The 18,051-nt window shown below is 37.1% G+C and overlaps 1 protein-coding gene and 1 pseudogene across 1 annotated transcript; one reads left to right on the top strand and one right to left on the bottom strand.

Annotated features, from left to right (window-relative positions):
• Positions 1-3,813: 3,813 nt before the first annotated feature.
• On the bottom strand, positions 3,814-4,749 carry LOC138426699 (putative olfactory receptor 8G3; annotated as a pseudogene).
• A 10,158-nt stretch (positions 4,750-14,907) lies between these two features.
• Positions 14,908-15,839, top strand: LOC138426594 (olfactory receptor 8C8-like). The gene is given in 2 exon segments (XM_069565298.1): positions 14,908-15,712; positions 15,715-15,839. Coding segments are annotated over 2 exon segments (927 nt in total). The 5' UTR covers positions 14,908-14,910.
• Positions 15,840-18,051: the final 2,212 nt, after the last annotated feature.

Below are 18,051 nucleotides of genomic sequence, written 5' to 3'. Positions count from 1 at the left end.
TGCTGTCTAGGTTGGCCACAGCTTTTCTTCCATAGAACAAGATACTTTTAATTTCATGGCTGCAGTCATCATCTGCAGTGACTTTTGAGCCCCCAAAAGTAAGGTCTGTCACTGTTTCCCCATCTATATGCCATGTGATGGGACCAGAGGCTGTGATCTTAGTTTTCTGATTGTTGAGCTCTAAGCCAACCTTTTCACTCTCCTCTTTTACTTTCATCAAGAGGCTCTTTAGTTCTTCTTCACTTTCTGCCATAAGGATGGTGTCTTCCGCATATCTGAGGTTATTGATATTTCCCCCTTGCAAACTTGTTTCCAACTTGTGCTTCATTCAGTCCAGCGTTTCTCATGATGTACTCTGCATATAAGTTAAATAAGCAGGCTGACAATATACAGCCTTGATGTACTCTTTCTCCTATTTGGAACCAGTCTGTTGTTTCATGTCCAGTTCTAACTGTTGCTTCCTGACCTGCATGTAGGTTTCGCAAGAGGCAGGTCAGGTTGTCTGATATTTCCATCTCTCAGAATTTTCCACAGTTTCTTGTGATCCATACAGTCAAAGGCTTTGGCATAGTCAATAAAGCAGAAATATATGTTTTTCTGGAACTCCCTTGCTTTTTCAATAATCCAACAGATGTTGACAGTTTGATCTCTGGTTCCTCTGACTTTTCTAAATCCAACTTGAACATCGGAAGTTCATGATTGATGTACTGTTGAAGCCTGGCTTGGAGAATTTTGAGCATTACTTTACTAGCATGTTAGACAAGTCTAATTGCATGGTAGTTAGAGCATTCTTTGGCATGTGTGATATTATTAACATTCAAAATTGTGTCACTTCCTTATTTTTTTTTTAAATTAGCAGCTCCTTTCACCAAAAAAATAAATAAATAAATAATTGACGTCTTACAGTGATCCACATGTGATTCATGAACTGTCTGCTCTCTACTTTTCTAGTCTGGTAGAATGATCATTTCTTGTGAAGTATGACCTGTTTTTTTCTGGATCTACATAGGCTTTTCTTATCTAGTGAGAGCATTTCCTGTCACTTACCTATGTTTTATTTAGGAGCCTAAGCCCTAGTAATTCAAAGATTTTCCACCAAAACTCTTATTATTTATCCTCTGTTAATCCATTTGTGCTTGTTGGGAAATGCACTAGACTAGGTATCTTGCCTATGACAGGAGTTGTGATTATAAGCATCTACCCTCCTTTAAACCACAGGCTTCCCAGGTGGCTCTAGGGGTAAATCATCCCCCTGCCAATGCAGGAGATGGAGATGCGGGTTTGTGAAGATCCTCTGAAGTAGGAAATGGCACCCCATCACACTATTCTCACCTGGAAAATTCCATCAGGAGTGGAGCCTGGTGGGCTATAGTTCATTGGGCTGCAAAGAGTTGGACACAACTGAACAAATAAGACTGATGACAATTAAGTCAAATGATGAATATGAGTGTTCTTTGAAAATGATGATCTGATATTGAATTACTGTTTAATGAAATACAAGGAGGTAAAGTTATATTATGGGATTTCCTGGTGGCTCAGCAGTAAGAAATCCACTTGTTAATGCAGGAGTCATGCATCTTCCACTGCATTGGGACAGTCCTTTGGGAAGATCCTTGGACAAGGACATAGAAACCTACTCCAGTATTCTTACTTGGGAAATTCCATAGACAGAAAAGCCTGGGAGGTTACAATCTATGGGGTTGGAAAGAGTTGGATAGAATTTAGTGAGTAAAAAGCAACAAAGTTATATTATATATTTGTCTAATATTTGGCTACTATAAGTAAACACTGCAACTTGTTATAACAGGTGGATAGACAGCACACTATTTAAAGGACATTGATATGGCAATAGTGAATAAGATGGTTTGAATTAGGAAAGACAGAAGACAACTGAGCACTTAGAATAATATGAGAATGTATAATTATAAGATGTTTAAGACCCACAATCAAAAAGCAATAGTATGAGGAAAAAGAAGAGATGTTTTAAAGAGAACATAACATGAAATGGCAACTCTATAAATTATGGCACAAAAGAGCATTAACATATATCAAGGCTGTAAATTTTCACCCTGATTATGTGCAGAGTACATCATGCAAAATGCTAGGCTGGATGAAGCACAAGCTGGAATCAAGAATGACAAGAGAAATATCAATAACCAAAGAAACTCAGATGACGCCACCTTTATGGCAGAAAGTGAAGAGGAACTAAAGAGCCTCTTGATGAAAGTAAAGCTGGTTTAAGATTCAACATTCAAAACACTAAGACCATGGCATCTTGTCCCATCACTTCATGGAAAATAGATAGGGAATGGAAACAAACAGACTTTATTTTCTTGGGCTCCAAAATCACTGAAGATGGTGACTGCCACTATGAAATTAAAAGATGCTTGCTCCTTGGAAGAAAAGCTATGACCAACCTAGAAAGCATATTAAAAAGTAGAAGTATTACTTTGCCAACATTGTCAAACTATGTTTTTTTCCAGTAGTCATGTATGGATGTGAAAGTTGGAGTATAAAGACAGCTGAGCACCAAAGAATTGAAGCTTTTGAACTGTGGTGTTGGAGAAGACTCTTGAGAGTCCCTTGGACTGCAAGGGGATCAAACCAGTCAATCCTAAAGGGAATCAATGTTGGATATTCATTGGAAGGAATGGTGCTGAAGCTGAAGCACCAATACTTTGGACACCTGATGCAAAGAACTGACTCCTTGGAATAGACTCTGATGCTGGGTAAGATTGAAGGTAGGAGGAGAAAGGAACAACAGAGGATGAGATGGTTGGATGGCATCACTGACTCAATGGACATGAGTTTGAGCAAGCTCCAGGAATTGGTGATGGACAGGGAAGCCTGGTGTGCTGCAGCCCATGGGGTTGCAAAGAGTCGGACACAACTGAGGGACTGAACTGAACATGAATAGACAATTCAATAAAGTATGGAACAGAAGAGCATTAACAACTTAAAAGTGATATAATTCAGCAGGATTTCTTTCTTTTATGAACAGCTGCTTCATAAATAGTTATAGTGTTATTGGTATAAAGATAAGACAATATTTTATAAATATTTACATTTCAACTATAATCTGAATCTCTTTAATAACTGTCTACTGTGAAACTCTGCAATAAATCTCCATCCTTGCAATTTTTGCTTTGACCAATACTGTTTGAAAGATTTTGATTATTTTCACTTTATCAAACGAAATAAAAGTGAAAATAGCATAGAAAATATCTAGGGAAAAGAAACATAGTCTTATAGGAAAGTGATGATGCTTGACATAAAGAAGGGAATTCTCAGGGAGGCATTGGATCTATTCACAATCTTCTTGTGCAAAAGTATCACTTATTGTTTTCTCTATCATTTATTACGTTTGGGTCCATGGCAAATACACAAATGAAATAACCTTCCATTTCTTCTTTTCAAAGGAAAATAATACTAGAATTTGTCCTGAAGGAATATAGTAAATAAAGATATCCATTTAAAGTACTGGGCATAGTGCTTCATATTTCATAAATCTTGATAATATGCATTACTGTGATTTTCACCATAATCATCATAAGCATTGTTGTTCTTCCTAGATATATTATTATTAAAAATAAAAGTAAGCTCCTTTAATATTCAAGATTTAAAAATTCTATTATTGTATTTTTCCTTATATAATCATTGTAATGTATGTTCAAAGAAGTAGCCAGGAGAATTTTGGAGATGAGTTATATAGAGAAGTATCAATAAATTTACCAAAATTTGAACAATATATCTAACACACTGCATAGCTCAGCAAACCAAATGACTTCTATGACATCATGCTATTGATTCTATTCATATACATTTTCCTCTTTTCAGAATTTTCTTCAGGACAAATTTGACATCCTTATTCCACAGACTGTAAATCAGAGGATTTAGCATGGGAACAATGCAGGTATAAAACACAGAGGACACTTTTCCTTGATCCATGGAGCTCACAGATGATGGCTTCAGGTATATGAATGCTGCAGATCCAAAGAAAACAGCAACAACTAAGATGTGAGAGCTGCAGGTGCTGAAGGTTTTGGACCTGCCCTCAGGGGAGTTGATTTGGAGGATGCTGGAGAGGATGAAGAGGTAGCATGTAAGGATGGTTAAGTCAGGAGTCAGGATGTTAAATGTACTCAAGACTAGAACCAATAATTCATTGACACAGATGCTAGAACAGGATAGCTCCAAGAGTGGAAAGCGATCACAGAAATAATGGTTAACCACATTGTTCTCACAGAAAAGGAGTCTCAACATAAATCCTGTATGGATTGTGGATACAATTATGGCCAAAATATAAATTCCCACTGTGAAGCAGAGACAGATGTGGTAAGACATGATAACATTTTAAATCAAAGGATTGTGGATGGCAACATAGTGGTCATATGCTACTGCAGCCAACATGTGACACTCTGCAATAGCAAAAGTGCAGAAGAAGTAGAGCTGAATAATGCATTCAGAGTAAGAAATGATGTTCTGCTTTGTCATAAAGTTCACCAGCATTTTGAGGGTAATGACAGTGGGCTGACAGAAGTCAATAAAGGACAAATTGCTGAGGAAATAGTACATGGGAGTGTACAGGTGAGAAATGAGCCCTATCAATGTAGTCATGTTCAGGTTCTCCACCACCGTGACCACATAGATTCCTAGGAAGAGGAGGAAAAGTGACAGCTGGAGTTGTGGCTGTTCTGTGACCTCAGAGAGGATGAACTCAGTCACTGAAGAGTGACTTCCAGGATCCATTATCCTGTCTGAGGTCCTAAGTATAAAAAGAGTAGATGAGTGTACTTCTGTGTTCCTCTATGTGTGTATGTCCATGTTTATGTGTGAGGAAGAGTAATTCTGAGGAGATTATTAATTTATCCCTCATCAGAAGACGTTCATAATGTGGGGATCTCTTGAAAAACAATTATTCTGTTTGCACCAGAATAGAAATTATAGACTTCAAGAAAATTATAATTAAGATATCAAATAACATTTTAAAAGAAGATACCAACTCTGGAATTTTAAAATTATTCATAGCAAATGTAACTACTTTTATTTCTGAGGACTTTTTCTTTTCCTTTCATACCCTATGTGCCTGTATTAATATAATGCATGTCAAATGGCCAGTATTTTCACTTCACTCAGAATAAATGATAGTAGGGTATACTTTCTGTAAGTTGTAAACAAAGGTTACATAAGGCTGTGAAAAGTAGTTGTATTAGTCTGAGATTTGAATACTAATTTGAATACTCTAAGGGAACATAATAGAATGGCATATATTTAAGTCATATTTTCCACCCCTCTGACCCTGGGAGCAGTGCACTAAGAATGGTTTAGGCAATTTGAGCTTTATGGTTGAAGTACTGGAAGTCAAATAACTATTCATATTTCCAAAATATAATAATGGTTTTTGAAGACAAACACTAAGGGTCATTTATGATGTGCTTCTTAAAATAATCATGCATTTTGAATATGTTCTCCATAGAATTCAAATATGGTTGAGATATGAATTAGTAGAGCACATGAAAAATACAAGTAGAAATTTTAATTAATATTAGTCAGTTGTTACATTAACTAGTTAGTGTATTTTTTTAAAAGACAAGTGCGTTTTTAGTTTAAATGTATGAAGATTAGTAGATTGCAGAAGTGGAAACTCATGTTTCTACTTGATGCTCAAGCAATAGTTGGATTAGTGTGCTCAATTTGAGGTACAATACTTTATGTGATGGGGAAATACTGGACAACTTCAGAAAAAATGATCTAGAAATATGGTCATTCTAGAATGGCTGAAATAACTGAAGATATTTTTTAGCAGAGTAAAACTGCACGTGGCACATGACAATCATTGCACTGTTAAACATATGGACTTATTTTAGAGGTATATCTTTGTATGTCTTAAGAGATTAAAGTAAAACTAACTTCTTAAACAGTAGGGAGAAATATTTGGTTTCACAGCAAAGGTTTAACATTCCAATCACCAGAAACACCATGATCTTGTGGTCAAAATGTTGTGGTCGGCTTGAATGGTCAATTGCTTAGCAAATATTGCTTAAAGATACAATCACCTGGTTATATTCAATTACCTTTAACATTTTTTTCCAGTTCCCAAATTTCATGATTTCATAATTCTTAATGGTTATGATACTAAGTTGGACAGTAGTGAATTGAAATTTTAATTCAACCTCTTACTTGTTGGGCTCCCCTGGTGGCTCATAGGTTAAAAGCTTCTGCTTCCAATGTGGGAGACCTGAATTCAGTCCCTGGGTTGGGAAGATCCCCTGGAGAAGGAAATGGCAACCCACTCCAGTATTCTTGTCTGGAGAATTCCATGGATGGAGGAGCCTGGTAGAGCCCAGCCTATAGGGTCACAAAGAGTCAACAGGACTGAGAGACTTCACTTTCACTTTCTTACTTGCTGTGTGACCTGGGGATAATCCCTTCCACTCTCCAGCTCTCTGAAAAACAAAACTTAAATATCTGCTTTGTTTGAAAACTAAATTAAATGCTGCCTACTTGTTTCTTAGCACAGTTCCTGGTTCTTGGTAATAGGGAGAACAAGATGGCTGAGGAGTAGGTGGACACGGAGTACATCTCTCTCCACGGATATATCAGGAATATGACTTCAGACAGAGTGCATGCAGAACACCAGCTGAGAGCAGACAAGAGTACCTGACCAGTGGTAAATAACATGTAGAACCATGCAAAACTCGGTGGGACGAAGGAACTAGGAAGAAAAACAGTAGTGTTAGTAGGACTGGACCTGCCCTCTGCAGGTGGGGGAACTGAAGCAGGGATCTGATCCCCACATTGGGGCAACTGTCTGAGTCAGAGGAGAAACATTTAAGGCTGAGAGTGAAACAGCTGATCTGTGGGAGCCTAAATGGGATGAGAATCAGACAGTCCTTGCCACAGCCATACATACCCCAGATGGGGACACAGGTCCCCTAGAAGGTGAAGAAGCTGGGAGCTGGAGTTTAGGGACTGGGGAGATATCCCAAGGCAAAGGCTGCTGTTGACTGTGGATAAATGGATCGAAGGGATGTGACGGAGGATACTGTGTTGGGAAATGCCTGTGGAGGAAAGCCAAGCAGCCATGGAAGCAAGGCCATACTGCTGAGTCATGTGTAGAGGGTGAAGCCATCACCATAGCCTCTCTATCCCCACAAGCCAGCATTCACAGGTGAAAAAAGAGAGGCTGGCTCATTATACCCCTGAGGCACTGAACTACAAGAGTAGGACCCCACCCAGGGTGCTCCTTTAAGTGCCTGACAGGCTGAACAACAGAGAATGACCCAGGCAATGGTGCCCTCTAAGTGCCTGAATGGGCAGAGCTACAGAGAAAGACTGGTCAAAGAGACCTTCTGATCCCCAGCTACCAGAGGCTTTAAAAAACTCTCATAGGGCCATAACTCCTGAGTCAGAGACTGTCCGTGTCCCTGCACATTTGGCACCACCACAGTCCCTGCAACCCAAGCAGCTGTGCCACCTTCATGCCCAAGCCTCACTGGGGCAGAGTTGCCACAGGCAAAAAAAAAAAAAAAAAAAAAAGCCTTTCGTCTATGCATCAGTCATGTCCAAATCTCTGCGACCCTGAGGACTGTGGCCTGCCAGGCTTCTTTGTTGTGAGGGTGAGGGAGGTTCTCCAGGCATGAATATTGGAGCGTATTGGCCAATACTGGTTGCCATGCCTTCCTAGACCACTGTATTTCTTGCTGCCTTAGCCACCAACTCCCCTGAGTACCTGGTGCTGCCAGAACCCCTGCAGCCCAAGCAGCTGCACCACCTCCACACCTGAACCTCACTGGGGCAGACCCAAATTCTCCAGGGCAGCCTCAGGAGCAATGCCCAGTGGACAACCCACGTGCAGAAGTGGAAATAAAGCCACAATTGAAACCCAGGGGCATTGTGGCTAAGGAATAAGACCCAAAACCTTCCCACCAGCTGTACAAGGTACAGATTAAATCCACACGTTCAACAAGGCAGACTCTGTGTCTATGAACTATATAAAAGGACATTGAGGGCTCCCACAAAAGAAAACACATTAGTTTTGATAGCTGTGGACGCTGGAGGCAACAATACACAGGAGTAGGACCAAATTAGACTCTGAGTTGCTCCCACAGCAGAATCAGAGATCAGCACAGTGTTGAAGGACAACCTAGGAAGTTGAGGTGGACTGTGAGTCCCAGCAAGAGAAATGACTCTGACAGAAGTGACTCAAGGAAAACATTTATTACGCTTACGTTTTTTACTTGCTCTTTAGATTCTTTTGGATTTTTTTTTTCTTTTTTCCTTCCCCCACCCCCCCTTAATTGTCAATTTTATTGGCACTATGAAATCTAATCAAGTTTTTGAGCTTTTATTTTTTTCTCAGCCACATATTTTATTGTTATTATAATTCTCTGCCTCTATGCTGGACTTTTGCAATTCTGTGGAGTTTTCTTTTCTTTTTTCCTTTTCTCTATTTTTAACTTAATTTTTAATTTTTTAAAACATTATTATTTTTTCTACATTTATTCCTTTGCTTTTCCTACTGCTCTTTTCCTCTTGCAGTTAATCTTTAATGTATATAAATCTTTCTTATGTACTTCTATTTAACTTTGCATATATATTCTTTCTTTTCTTTCTTTCCTTTCCTCTCAGCATATTTGTTAGTTTTCCTTTCATTGCTCTACTCCCAACTTGGCACCTTGCTTTAGTTTTGTTTCCCAGTTTGTGCTTTAGTTAGATTTGCTCTTAACTGGTAGATATAATTTTTTATTTCCTTTGTTCACCATGTCAATCTACTGTACTTTAGTTGGACTGTATTGATTTTGCTTATGGAAGTATATTCCATTAATTTAATTATTATTTGCCTGATTTTCTAACTGCCATTTGTCTGGAATTGATCTTTTGTTTCTCAATTTTGGGTATTTATTTTAATCTCACGTAATACTCCAGTATTCTTGCCTGGAGAATCCCAGGGATGGAGGAGCCTAGTGGGCTGCCATCTATGGGGTCGCACAGAGTTGGACATGACTGAAGTGACTTAGCAGCAGCAGCAGCAGCAGCAGCAATACCATAACAAAGCACTTGTGGAATCTTCATTCCTGACTGGAGATAAAGCCCTGAGCCTTTGGAGTGGGAGCACTGACTCCAAGACCCTAGGAACCCAAAGAACTAATGCTAGGAAGTATCAAATAGTGAGAACTCACACTAAGGAAACCTCTAGAATACAAGACCCAGCATCACCAAACCACCAGTAGCACCCTGTGCAGGACTTCTCATTTGAAAAACAAAACAAAACAAAACAAAAATACAAACCCATCAGTCAACAGACAGGATTACCACCTTACTCAGCCTTGCCCATCAGAGGAAAAACAAACAAACAAAAAGAAAACTCAGCACAAATCTCATCCTTTATGAAGATTACATAAACCACTGGAAGGTGGTTATTTAGGAGGGCAGAAACCAAAAGGAAGAACTAACTCAAACTTGAAGCCTGGGAAAAGGAGACCTAAAATGCAATAAGTTTAAAAAAAGTAAATGAAAAGGCAGAGAAATACTACACAAATGAAGGAACAAACTAGACACAGAAGTTCAAATAAATGAAGAGTAAATAGGCAAACTACCTGAAAAAGAATTCAGAATAATGATACTAAAGACGATCATAAACCTTGAAAACAGAATGGAGAAAATACAAGAATCAATTAACAAAGACACAGAAGACTTAAAGAATAAATGTACAGAGACAAGCAACACAATTACTGGTTTAAAATACTCTCTAAGGAATCAATAGCAAAATATCTGAAGCAGAAGAATGAATCAGTGAGCTGGAAAATAAAATTGTGACAATAACTTCCGAAGAGCAGAATAAAGTAAAAGGAATGAAAAGAACTTAGTATAATCTCAGAGACCTCTGGGACAATGTCAAACACAGGAATATTGGAATTATAGGGGTCCAAGAAGAAAAAGAGAAAAAGAAAGGGTATGAGAAAACTTTTGAAGAGATTATAGTTGAAAATGTTCCCAGGATGGAAAAGGAAATAGTCAATCAGTTCAAGGGGCACAAAGAGTCCCATACAAGATAAACCCAGGAAAAACACACCAAGATACACACTAATAAAACTACCAAAGACTAAGCACAAAGAAAGAATATTAAAGCTGCAAGGGAAAAGCAACAAGTAACATACAAAGGAAACCACATACGTTTAACAGCTGATATTTCTGCAGAAACTCTTCAGGCCAGAAGGAAACGTCAGGATATATTTAAAGTACTGAAAGGGGGAAAAAATGCAACCAATATTACTCTATCTGGCAAGGATCTCATTCAAAACTGATGGAGAAATCAAAAGCTTTTCACACAAACAAAAGTTAAGAGAATTCAGTACTACCAAACCAGCTTTACAACACATGTTAAAGGAATTTAGTTAAGAAATACAAGAGAAGAAAAAGATCTACAAAATCAACCCCAAATAATTAAGGAAATGACAATGGGAATATATATATATCAACAATTACTTTAAATGTAAATGGATTAAATGCTCCAACCAAAAGACACAGACTGGTTGAATGGATACAAGAAAAAAAAAACAAAAAAAAACAAAACAACCAACACATATGCTATCTACAAGAAACCCACCACAGACCAAAAGACACATATAGACTGAAAGTGAGAGGATGGAAAAATATATTCCATGCAAATGGGAAGCAAAAGAAAGCTGGAGTAGCAATCCTCATATCAGACAAAATAGACTTTAAAATAAATATTGCAAGAGATAAGAAAGGACATTACATAATGATAAAATGACCAACCCAAGAGAAAGACATGACAGTTATAAATATCTATGCACCCAACATAGAAGCACCTCGATACATAAGACATACACTAACAGAGATAAAAAGAGTAATTGACAGTAACACAAAAATGGTAGGAGACTTTAACAGCTCACTCACATCAATGGACAGATCTTCAAAAGAGAAAATTAATTAGGAAACACGTCTTAAATGATGCATTAGATGAGATGGATCTCATTGATATCTTCAGGATATTCCATCCAAATGCTGAAGAATACACCTTCTCAAGTGCACATGCAATATTCTCCAGGATAGATCACATCTTGAGTGACAAATCAATCCTCAGTAAATTTAAGAAAATTGAGATCATATCAAGCATCTTCTACAACCACAGCACTATGAGACTAGATATCAATAACAAGGGGAAAAATAAAACTGTAAAAAACACAAACACATGGAGATTAAACAATATGTTTCTAAATAACCAATAGGTTACTAAAGTAATCAAAAGGGAAATCAAAAAATTTCTAGAAACAAATGACAATAAAAACACTACAACTCAAAACCTATGCAGTAAAACAGTTCTAAGAGGGGACTTTATAGCAATGCAATCCTACCTCAAGAAACAAGAAAAACATTGAATAGACAATCTAACTTTACAGCTGAAACAACTGGAAAAAGAACGACAACAAAACCCCAAAATTAGTAGAAAGAAAGTAACCATAAAGATCAGAGCAGAAATAAATGAAAAAGAAATGAAAGAAACAATAGTAAAGCTTAATAAAACTATAATTTGGTTCTTTGAGAAAATAAATAAATTGACAAATATATAGCCAGACTCATCAAGAAAAAAGGGAGAGAACAATAAATTCAAGAAAATTGGAAATGAAAAAGGAGAGGTTACAACAGACAATGTAGAAATAAAAGTGATTATTAGAGACTATTATGAACAACTATATGGCAATAAAATGGACAACCTGGAAGAAATAGACAGATTCTTAGAAAAGTTCAATCTTCCAAGACTGAACCAGGAATAAATAGAAATTATGAGCAACCCAATTACAAGCACTGAAATTGAAGCTGTGATCAAAAATCTCCCCAAGAATAAACATCCAGGATCAGATTCTACTAAACATTTAGAGAAGAGCTACTGCCTATCCTTCTAAAATTCTTTCAAAAAATTGCAGAGGAAGGAATCCTTCCAAACTCATTCTACGAAGTCACCATCACCCTGGTACCCAAACCAGATAACCCTCATCCAATAAAAAAAGAAAGCTACAGGCCAATATCACTGACGAACATAGATGCAAAATCCTCAACAAAATTTTCACAAACAGAACTCAGCAACACATCAGAAAGCTCATACACCATGATTAAGTTGGGGTGCAAGAATTCTTCAATATACTCAAATCATCAATCTGATACCCCATATTAACAAATTGAAATATAACAACCATATGATAATCTCAATAGATGCAGAAAAAAACTCTTCACAAAATGGTCAGAGAAGGAATCTATCTCAAAAGAGCAAATAAGCTGAAATTACTGAAATAAGCCTTTCAGCAAACAGTATTCTCTGGTGAAAAACTGAAAGCATTGCACCTAAGATCAGGAACAAAACAAGGGTATCCACGTTTCCCACTGTTATTCATCATACTTCTGGAAGTCATACCTGCAGCAATCAGAGAATAAAGATTAATAAAAGCAATCCAGAGCAGAAAAGAAGTAAAGCTCTCACTGTTTGCAGATATCATGCTACTGAGCATTGTAAATCCTAAAGGTAGTATTAGGAAATTACTAGAGCTAATCAGTGAATTTAGCAAAGTTGCAGGATACAAAATCAATACACAGAAATCACCTGAATTTATATATATATATATATATATATATACATATATATATATATATATATATACACACACACACATATACATATACATATATAATGAAAAATCGGAAAGACAAATTAAGGAATCAATCCCATTCACTATTGGAACAAAAATAATTAAATATCTAGGAATAAACTTGCCTAATGTAATAAAACAACTATATATTCTAAATTATAAGATACTGATGAAAGAAATCCAAGACATCATAAACAGAAGAGATATTCCACATTCCTCAGTAGGAAGAATCAATATTATGAAAATGACTACTACCAAATGCAATCTACAGATACAATGTGATAGCTATCAAATTACCAAAGCTATTTTTCACAGAACTAGAACAAGAAATTTCACAATTCATATGGGAACACAAAAGACCCTGGATAGCAGTCTTGAGAAAGAAGAACAAAGCTGGAGGAATCAAACTTCCTGACTTCAGATTATATTAAAAAGCTACAGTCATCAAGACAGTATGGTACTGGCACAAAAACAGAATATAGACTAATGGAACAAGATAGAAAATAATAATTATAAAGTGGGGAAAAGACCTAAACAGACATTTCTCCAAAGAAGACATACAGATGGCTACCAAACACATGAAAAGATGCTCAACATCGCTCATTACTTGTGAAATACAAATCAAAAGTACAATGAGATATCACCTCATACCAGTCAGAATGGCCATCATCAAAAAGTCTACAAACAATAAATGCTGGATAGGGTGTGGAGAAAAGAGAGTGCTCTTGCACTGTTGGTGGGAATGTAATTTGATATAGCCACTATGGAAGATGGTATGGAGAGTCCTTTAAAAACTAGGAATAAAACCACCATATGACCCAGCAATCCCACTCCTAGGCATATACCCAGAGGAAACCAAAATTGAAAAAGATACAAGTATCCCATTGTTCATTGCAGCACTATTTACAATAGCTAGAACATGGAAGCAACCTAGATGTCCATTGACAGATGAATGGATAAAGAAGTTGTGGTATGTATACACATTGGAATATTACTCAGCCATTAAATGGAATGCGTTTGAGTCAGTTCTAATGAGTTGAATGAACTTAGAGCCTGTTATACAGAGTGAAGTAAGTCAGAAAGAGAAAGATAAATGTAATATTCTAACACATGTATACAGAATCTAGAAAAATAGTACAGAAGAATGTATTTACACGAAAGCAATGGAGAAACAGACATAGAGAATAGACTTATGGACATGGGCAGAAGGGAGGAGAAGGTGAGATGTATGGAAAGAGTAACATGGAAAGTTACATTACCATATGTGAAATAGATAGCCAGCGGGGATTGATGAATGACTCAGGAAACTTACACAGGGTCTCTGTATCAATCCAGAAAGTTGGGATGGGGAGAGAGATTCCAAAGGGAGGGGATATATATATATATACACACCTTTGGCTGATTCATGTTGAGTTTGACAGGAAACAACAAAATTCTGTAAAGCAGTTATCTTTCAATTAAAAATAAACAAAGGAAAAAAAGAAGTAATTGGATATTCAGATATTCCTACCTCTCCATGTAGTAAGTTAACTGCTGCCATTATCACCCAAAAAATCTAGAGATTTATTCCTTAAAAAGGCTCAAACATTCTCTAAATTAGGCAATTACCTGCACAATTGAGGGAAGTTTTACCAAACTGAAAAATAGGCATGAAAGTCGAAATTTAAGGAATGTTAACATCATTAACCTTCTTCCTCCTCTTAGAGACTATTAACATACAGAGAAGAATTTACCAAAGCTGGAGAAGAAGTCAGAGGAAAATCTAGGAAAGTCTTTGGAATAAAAAGAAAAACAAGAAAGAATATGGAAATAAAAGCAATCGTTAGCAAGATGGATTCACTATGATTAGTGTTTAAGTGGTATTAATAACGTGCCTCAAGAATATTGATCTCACCTAATTTATGTTGAAAACTATATAGGTATGAATTAGGGATGGAGAACAGGAAGAGAAAGATGGATATTTGTGTGTATTTGTGTGTGTGTGTTTGTTTCAATGAGCATTTGTACAGTGATGATGAGCAGGTGACAGTGGTACCTATTGTCAAATTTCATAGGGATCCACATTAGAAAACTCTTAGAGTAACTGAAATTTGAGAGGAAGAGACACTGAAGAAGCTATGTAAGTGAGAAGAAAGGCCAAAAATTTCAAAGAGATGGATTCTCTGGGTTCTTGAAGACTAGATGAAAATGATGTGAGAACTGCTTATGCTTCATTCATGGATAGACCACGACTGTGGAGCAAATGACTATGGAAAATGCCTCCTCTGTGAGTGAGTTTCTCCTTATGGGATTGACAGACCAACCTAAACTCCAGCTACCCCTGTTTTCTCTGTTTCTGCTGAACTATGTGGTCACTGTGGTGGGCAATTTATGCTTGATGATTCTAATTTGGTTAAATTCACACCTGCACACACCCATGTACTTTTATCTCTTCAATCTGTCCTTCATTGATCTCTGTTACTCATCTGTCTTTACCCCCAAAATGCTAATGAACTTTATTTCCAACAGGAATGTCATCTCCTTTACAGGATGTATGTCTCAGCTATTTTTCTTCTGCTTTTTTGTCAACTCTGAGTGCTATGTGTTGACAGCCATGGCCTATGATCATTATGTGGCCATCTGTAAGCCCTTGCTGTACACAATGGCCATGTCCCCTCAGGTGTGTTCTCTGCTGATGTCTGGTTCATATGTGATGGGGTTTGCTGGAGCCATAGTCCACACAGGATCTATGATGACGCTGACATTTTGTGATTCCAATATCGTTAACCATTACCTGTGTGACATCTTCCCACTCCTCCAGCTCTCCTGCAGCAGCACTTATGCCAATGAGATTGTGGTTTCTGCTGTTGTGGGAACAGTTATCATATTATCTAGCCTCATTATCTTTATTTCTTATGCTTTGATTCTTTTCAATATCCTTCATATATCATCATCTAAAGGTTGGTCCAAAGCCTTGAGCACCTGTGGTTCCCATATTACAACAGTTAGTCTATTCTACGGATTTGGGCTGCTCACTCATGTCAAGCTACAATCTTCTAGGTTTGTGGAGCAAAGTTTTTCGCAGTGTTTTCCACCAATGTGATACCCATGCTGAATCCTCTCATTTATAGCCTCAGGAACAAGGATGTCAAAATTGCTGTGAAGACAGTCCTGAAGAGAATTACAAACTGAACCAAATCATTTATACCTCCTTTTCTTTTTTCTTTTTTTTTTTTAAATTTTAGTTTTTTATTTTTTAAATTTTAAAATCTTTAATTCTTACATGCATTCCCAAACATGAACCCCCCTCCCACCTCCCTCCCCATAACATCTTTCTGGGTCATCCCCATGCACCAGCCCCAAGCATGCTGCATCCTGCGTCAGACATAGACTGGCGATTCAATTCATATGATAGTATACATGTTAGAATGTCATTCTCCCAAATCATTCCACCCTCTCCCTCTCCCTCTGAGTCCAAAAGTCCATTATACACATCTGTGTCTCTTTCCCTGTCTTGCATACAGGGTCGTCATTGCTATCTTCCTAAATTCCATATATATGTGTTAGTATACTGTATTGGTGTTTTTCTTTCTGGCTTACTTCACTCTGTATAATCGGCTCCAGTTTCATCCATCTCATCAGAACTGATACAAATGAATTCTTTTTAACTGCTGAGTAATACTCCATTGTGTATATGTACCACAGCTTTCTTATCCATTCATCTGCTGATGGACATCTAGGTTGTTTCCATGTCCTGGCTATTATAAACAGTGCTGCGATGAACATTGGGGTACATGTGTCTCTTTCAATTCTGGTTTCCTCGGTGTGTATGCCCAGAAGTGGGATTGCTGGGTCATAAGGTAGTTCTATTTGCAATTTTTTAAGGAATCTCCACACTGTTCTCCATAGTGGCTGTACTAGTTTGCATTCCCACCAACAGTGTAGGAGGGTTCCCTTTTCTCCACACCCTCTCCAGCATTTATTGCTTGCAGATTTTTGGATCGCAGCCATTCTGACTGGTGTGAAGTGGTACCTCATTGTGGTTTTGATTTGCATTTCTCTAATAATGAGTGATGTTGAGCATCTTTTCATGTGTTTGTTAGCCATCCGTATGTCTTCTTTGGAGAAATGTCTATTTAGTTCTTTGGCCCATTTTTTGATTGGGTCGTTTATTTTTCTGGAATTGAGCTGCAGAAGTTGCTTGTATATTTTTGAGATTAGTTGTTTGTCAGTTGCTTCATTTGCTATTATTTTCTCCCATTCAGAAGGCTGTCTTTTTACCTTGCTTATATTTTCCTTTGTTGTGCAGAAGCTTTTAATTTTAATTAGATCCCATTTTTTAATTTTTGCTTTTATTTCCAGCATTCTGGGAGGTGGATCATAGAGGATCCTGCTGTGATTTATGTCTGAGAGTGTTTTGCCTATGTTCTCCTCTAGGAGTTTTATAGTTTCTGATCTTACATTTAGATCTTTAATCCATTTTGAGTTTATTTTTGTATGCGGTGTTAGAAAGTGATCTAGTTTCATTCTTTTACAAGTGGTTGACCAGTTTTCCCAGCACCACTTGTTAAAGAGATTGTCTTTACTCCATTGTATATTCTTGCCTCCTTTGTCAAAGATAAGGTGTCCATATGTGTGTGGATTTATCTCTGGGCTTTCTATTTTGTTCCATTGATCTATATGTCTGTCTTTGTGCCAGTACCATACTGTCTTGATGACTGTGGCTTTGTAGTAGAGCCTGAAGTCAGGCAAGTTGATTCCTCCAGTTCCATTCTTCTTTCTCAAGATTGCTTTGGCTATTCGAGGTTTTTTGTATTTCCATACAAATCTTGAAATTATTTGTTCTAGTTCTGTGAATCAATGAATATAGTAAAGTTGCAGGATATAAAATCAACACACAGAAATCCCTTGCATTCCTATACACGAATAATGAGAAAGTAGAAAAAGAAATTAAGGAAACAATTCCATTCACCATTGCAACGAAAAGAATAAAATACTTAGGAATATATCTACCTAAAGAAACTAAAGACCTATATATAGAAAACTATAAGACACTGATGAAAGAAATCAAAGAGGACACTAATAGATGGAGAAATATACCATGTTCATGGATTGGAAGAATCAATATAGTGAAAATGAGTATACTACCCAAAGCAATTTACAAATTCAATGCAATCCCTATCAAGCTATACCTCCTTTTCTTTGCCTTTTTTCTTTTCTCTGCTCCACTTTATCCTGTTTCTCCCATTCTTTTTTCATATCATTTATCTTTCTAATGTCTTCTTGACAGGACTTCATCTCTAATGTCTGATGTATTTTCTTCTCTTGCCACATAATGTAACTCTATATACCTATTCCTTGCCAGAATAATCATCCTCAGCCCTAAGTGATCCAATACCACTTG

This window comes from Ovis canadensis, chromosome 21, assembly GCF_042477335.2.
Source record: "Ovis canadensis isolate MfBH-ARS-UI-01 breed Bighorn chromosome 21, ARS-UI_OviCan_v2, whole genome shotgun sequence".
NCBI lineage: Eukaryota > Metazoa > Chordata > Mammalia > Artiodactyla > Bovidae > Ovis > Ovis canadensis.
Note: the sequence above shows the minus strand (reverse complement) of the source record. Positions and strands in the feature narration are given on the sequence as shown.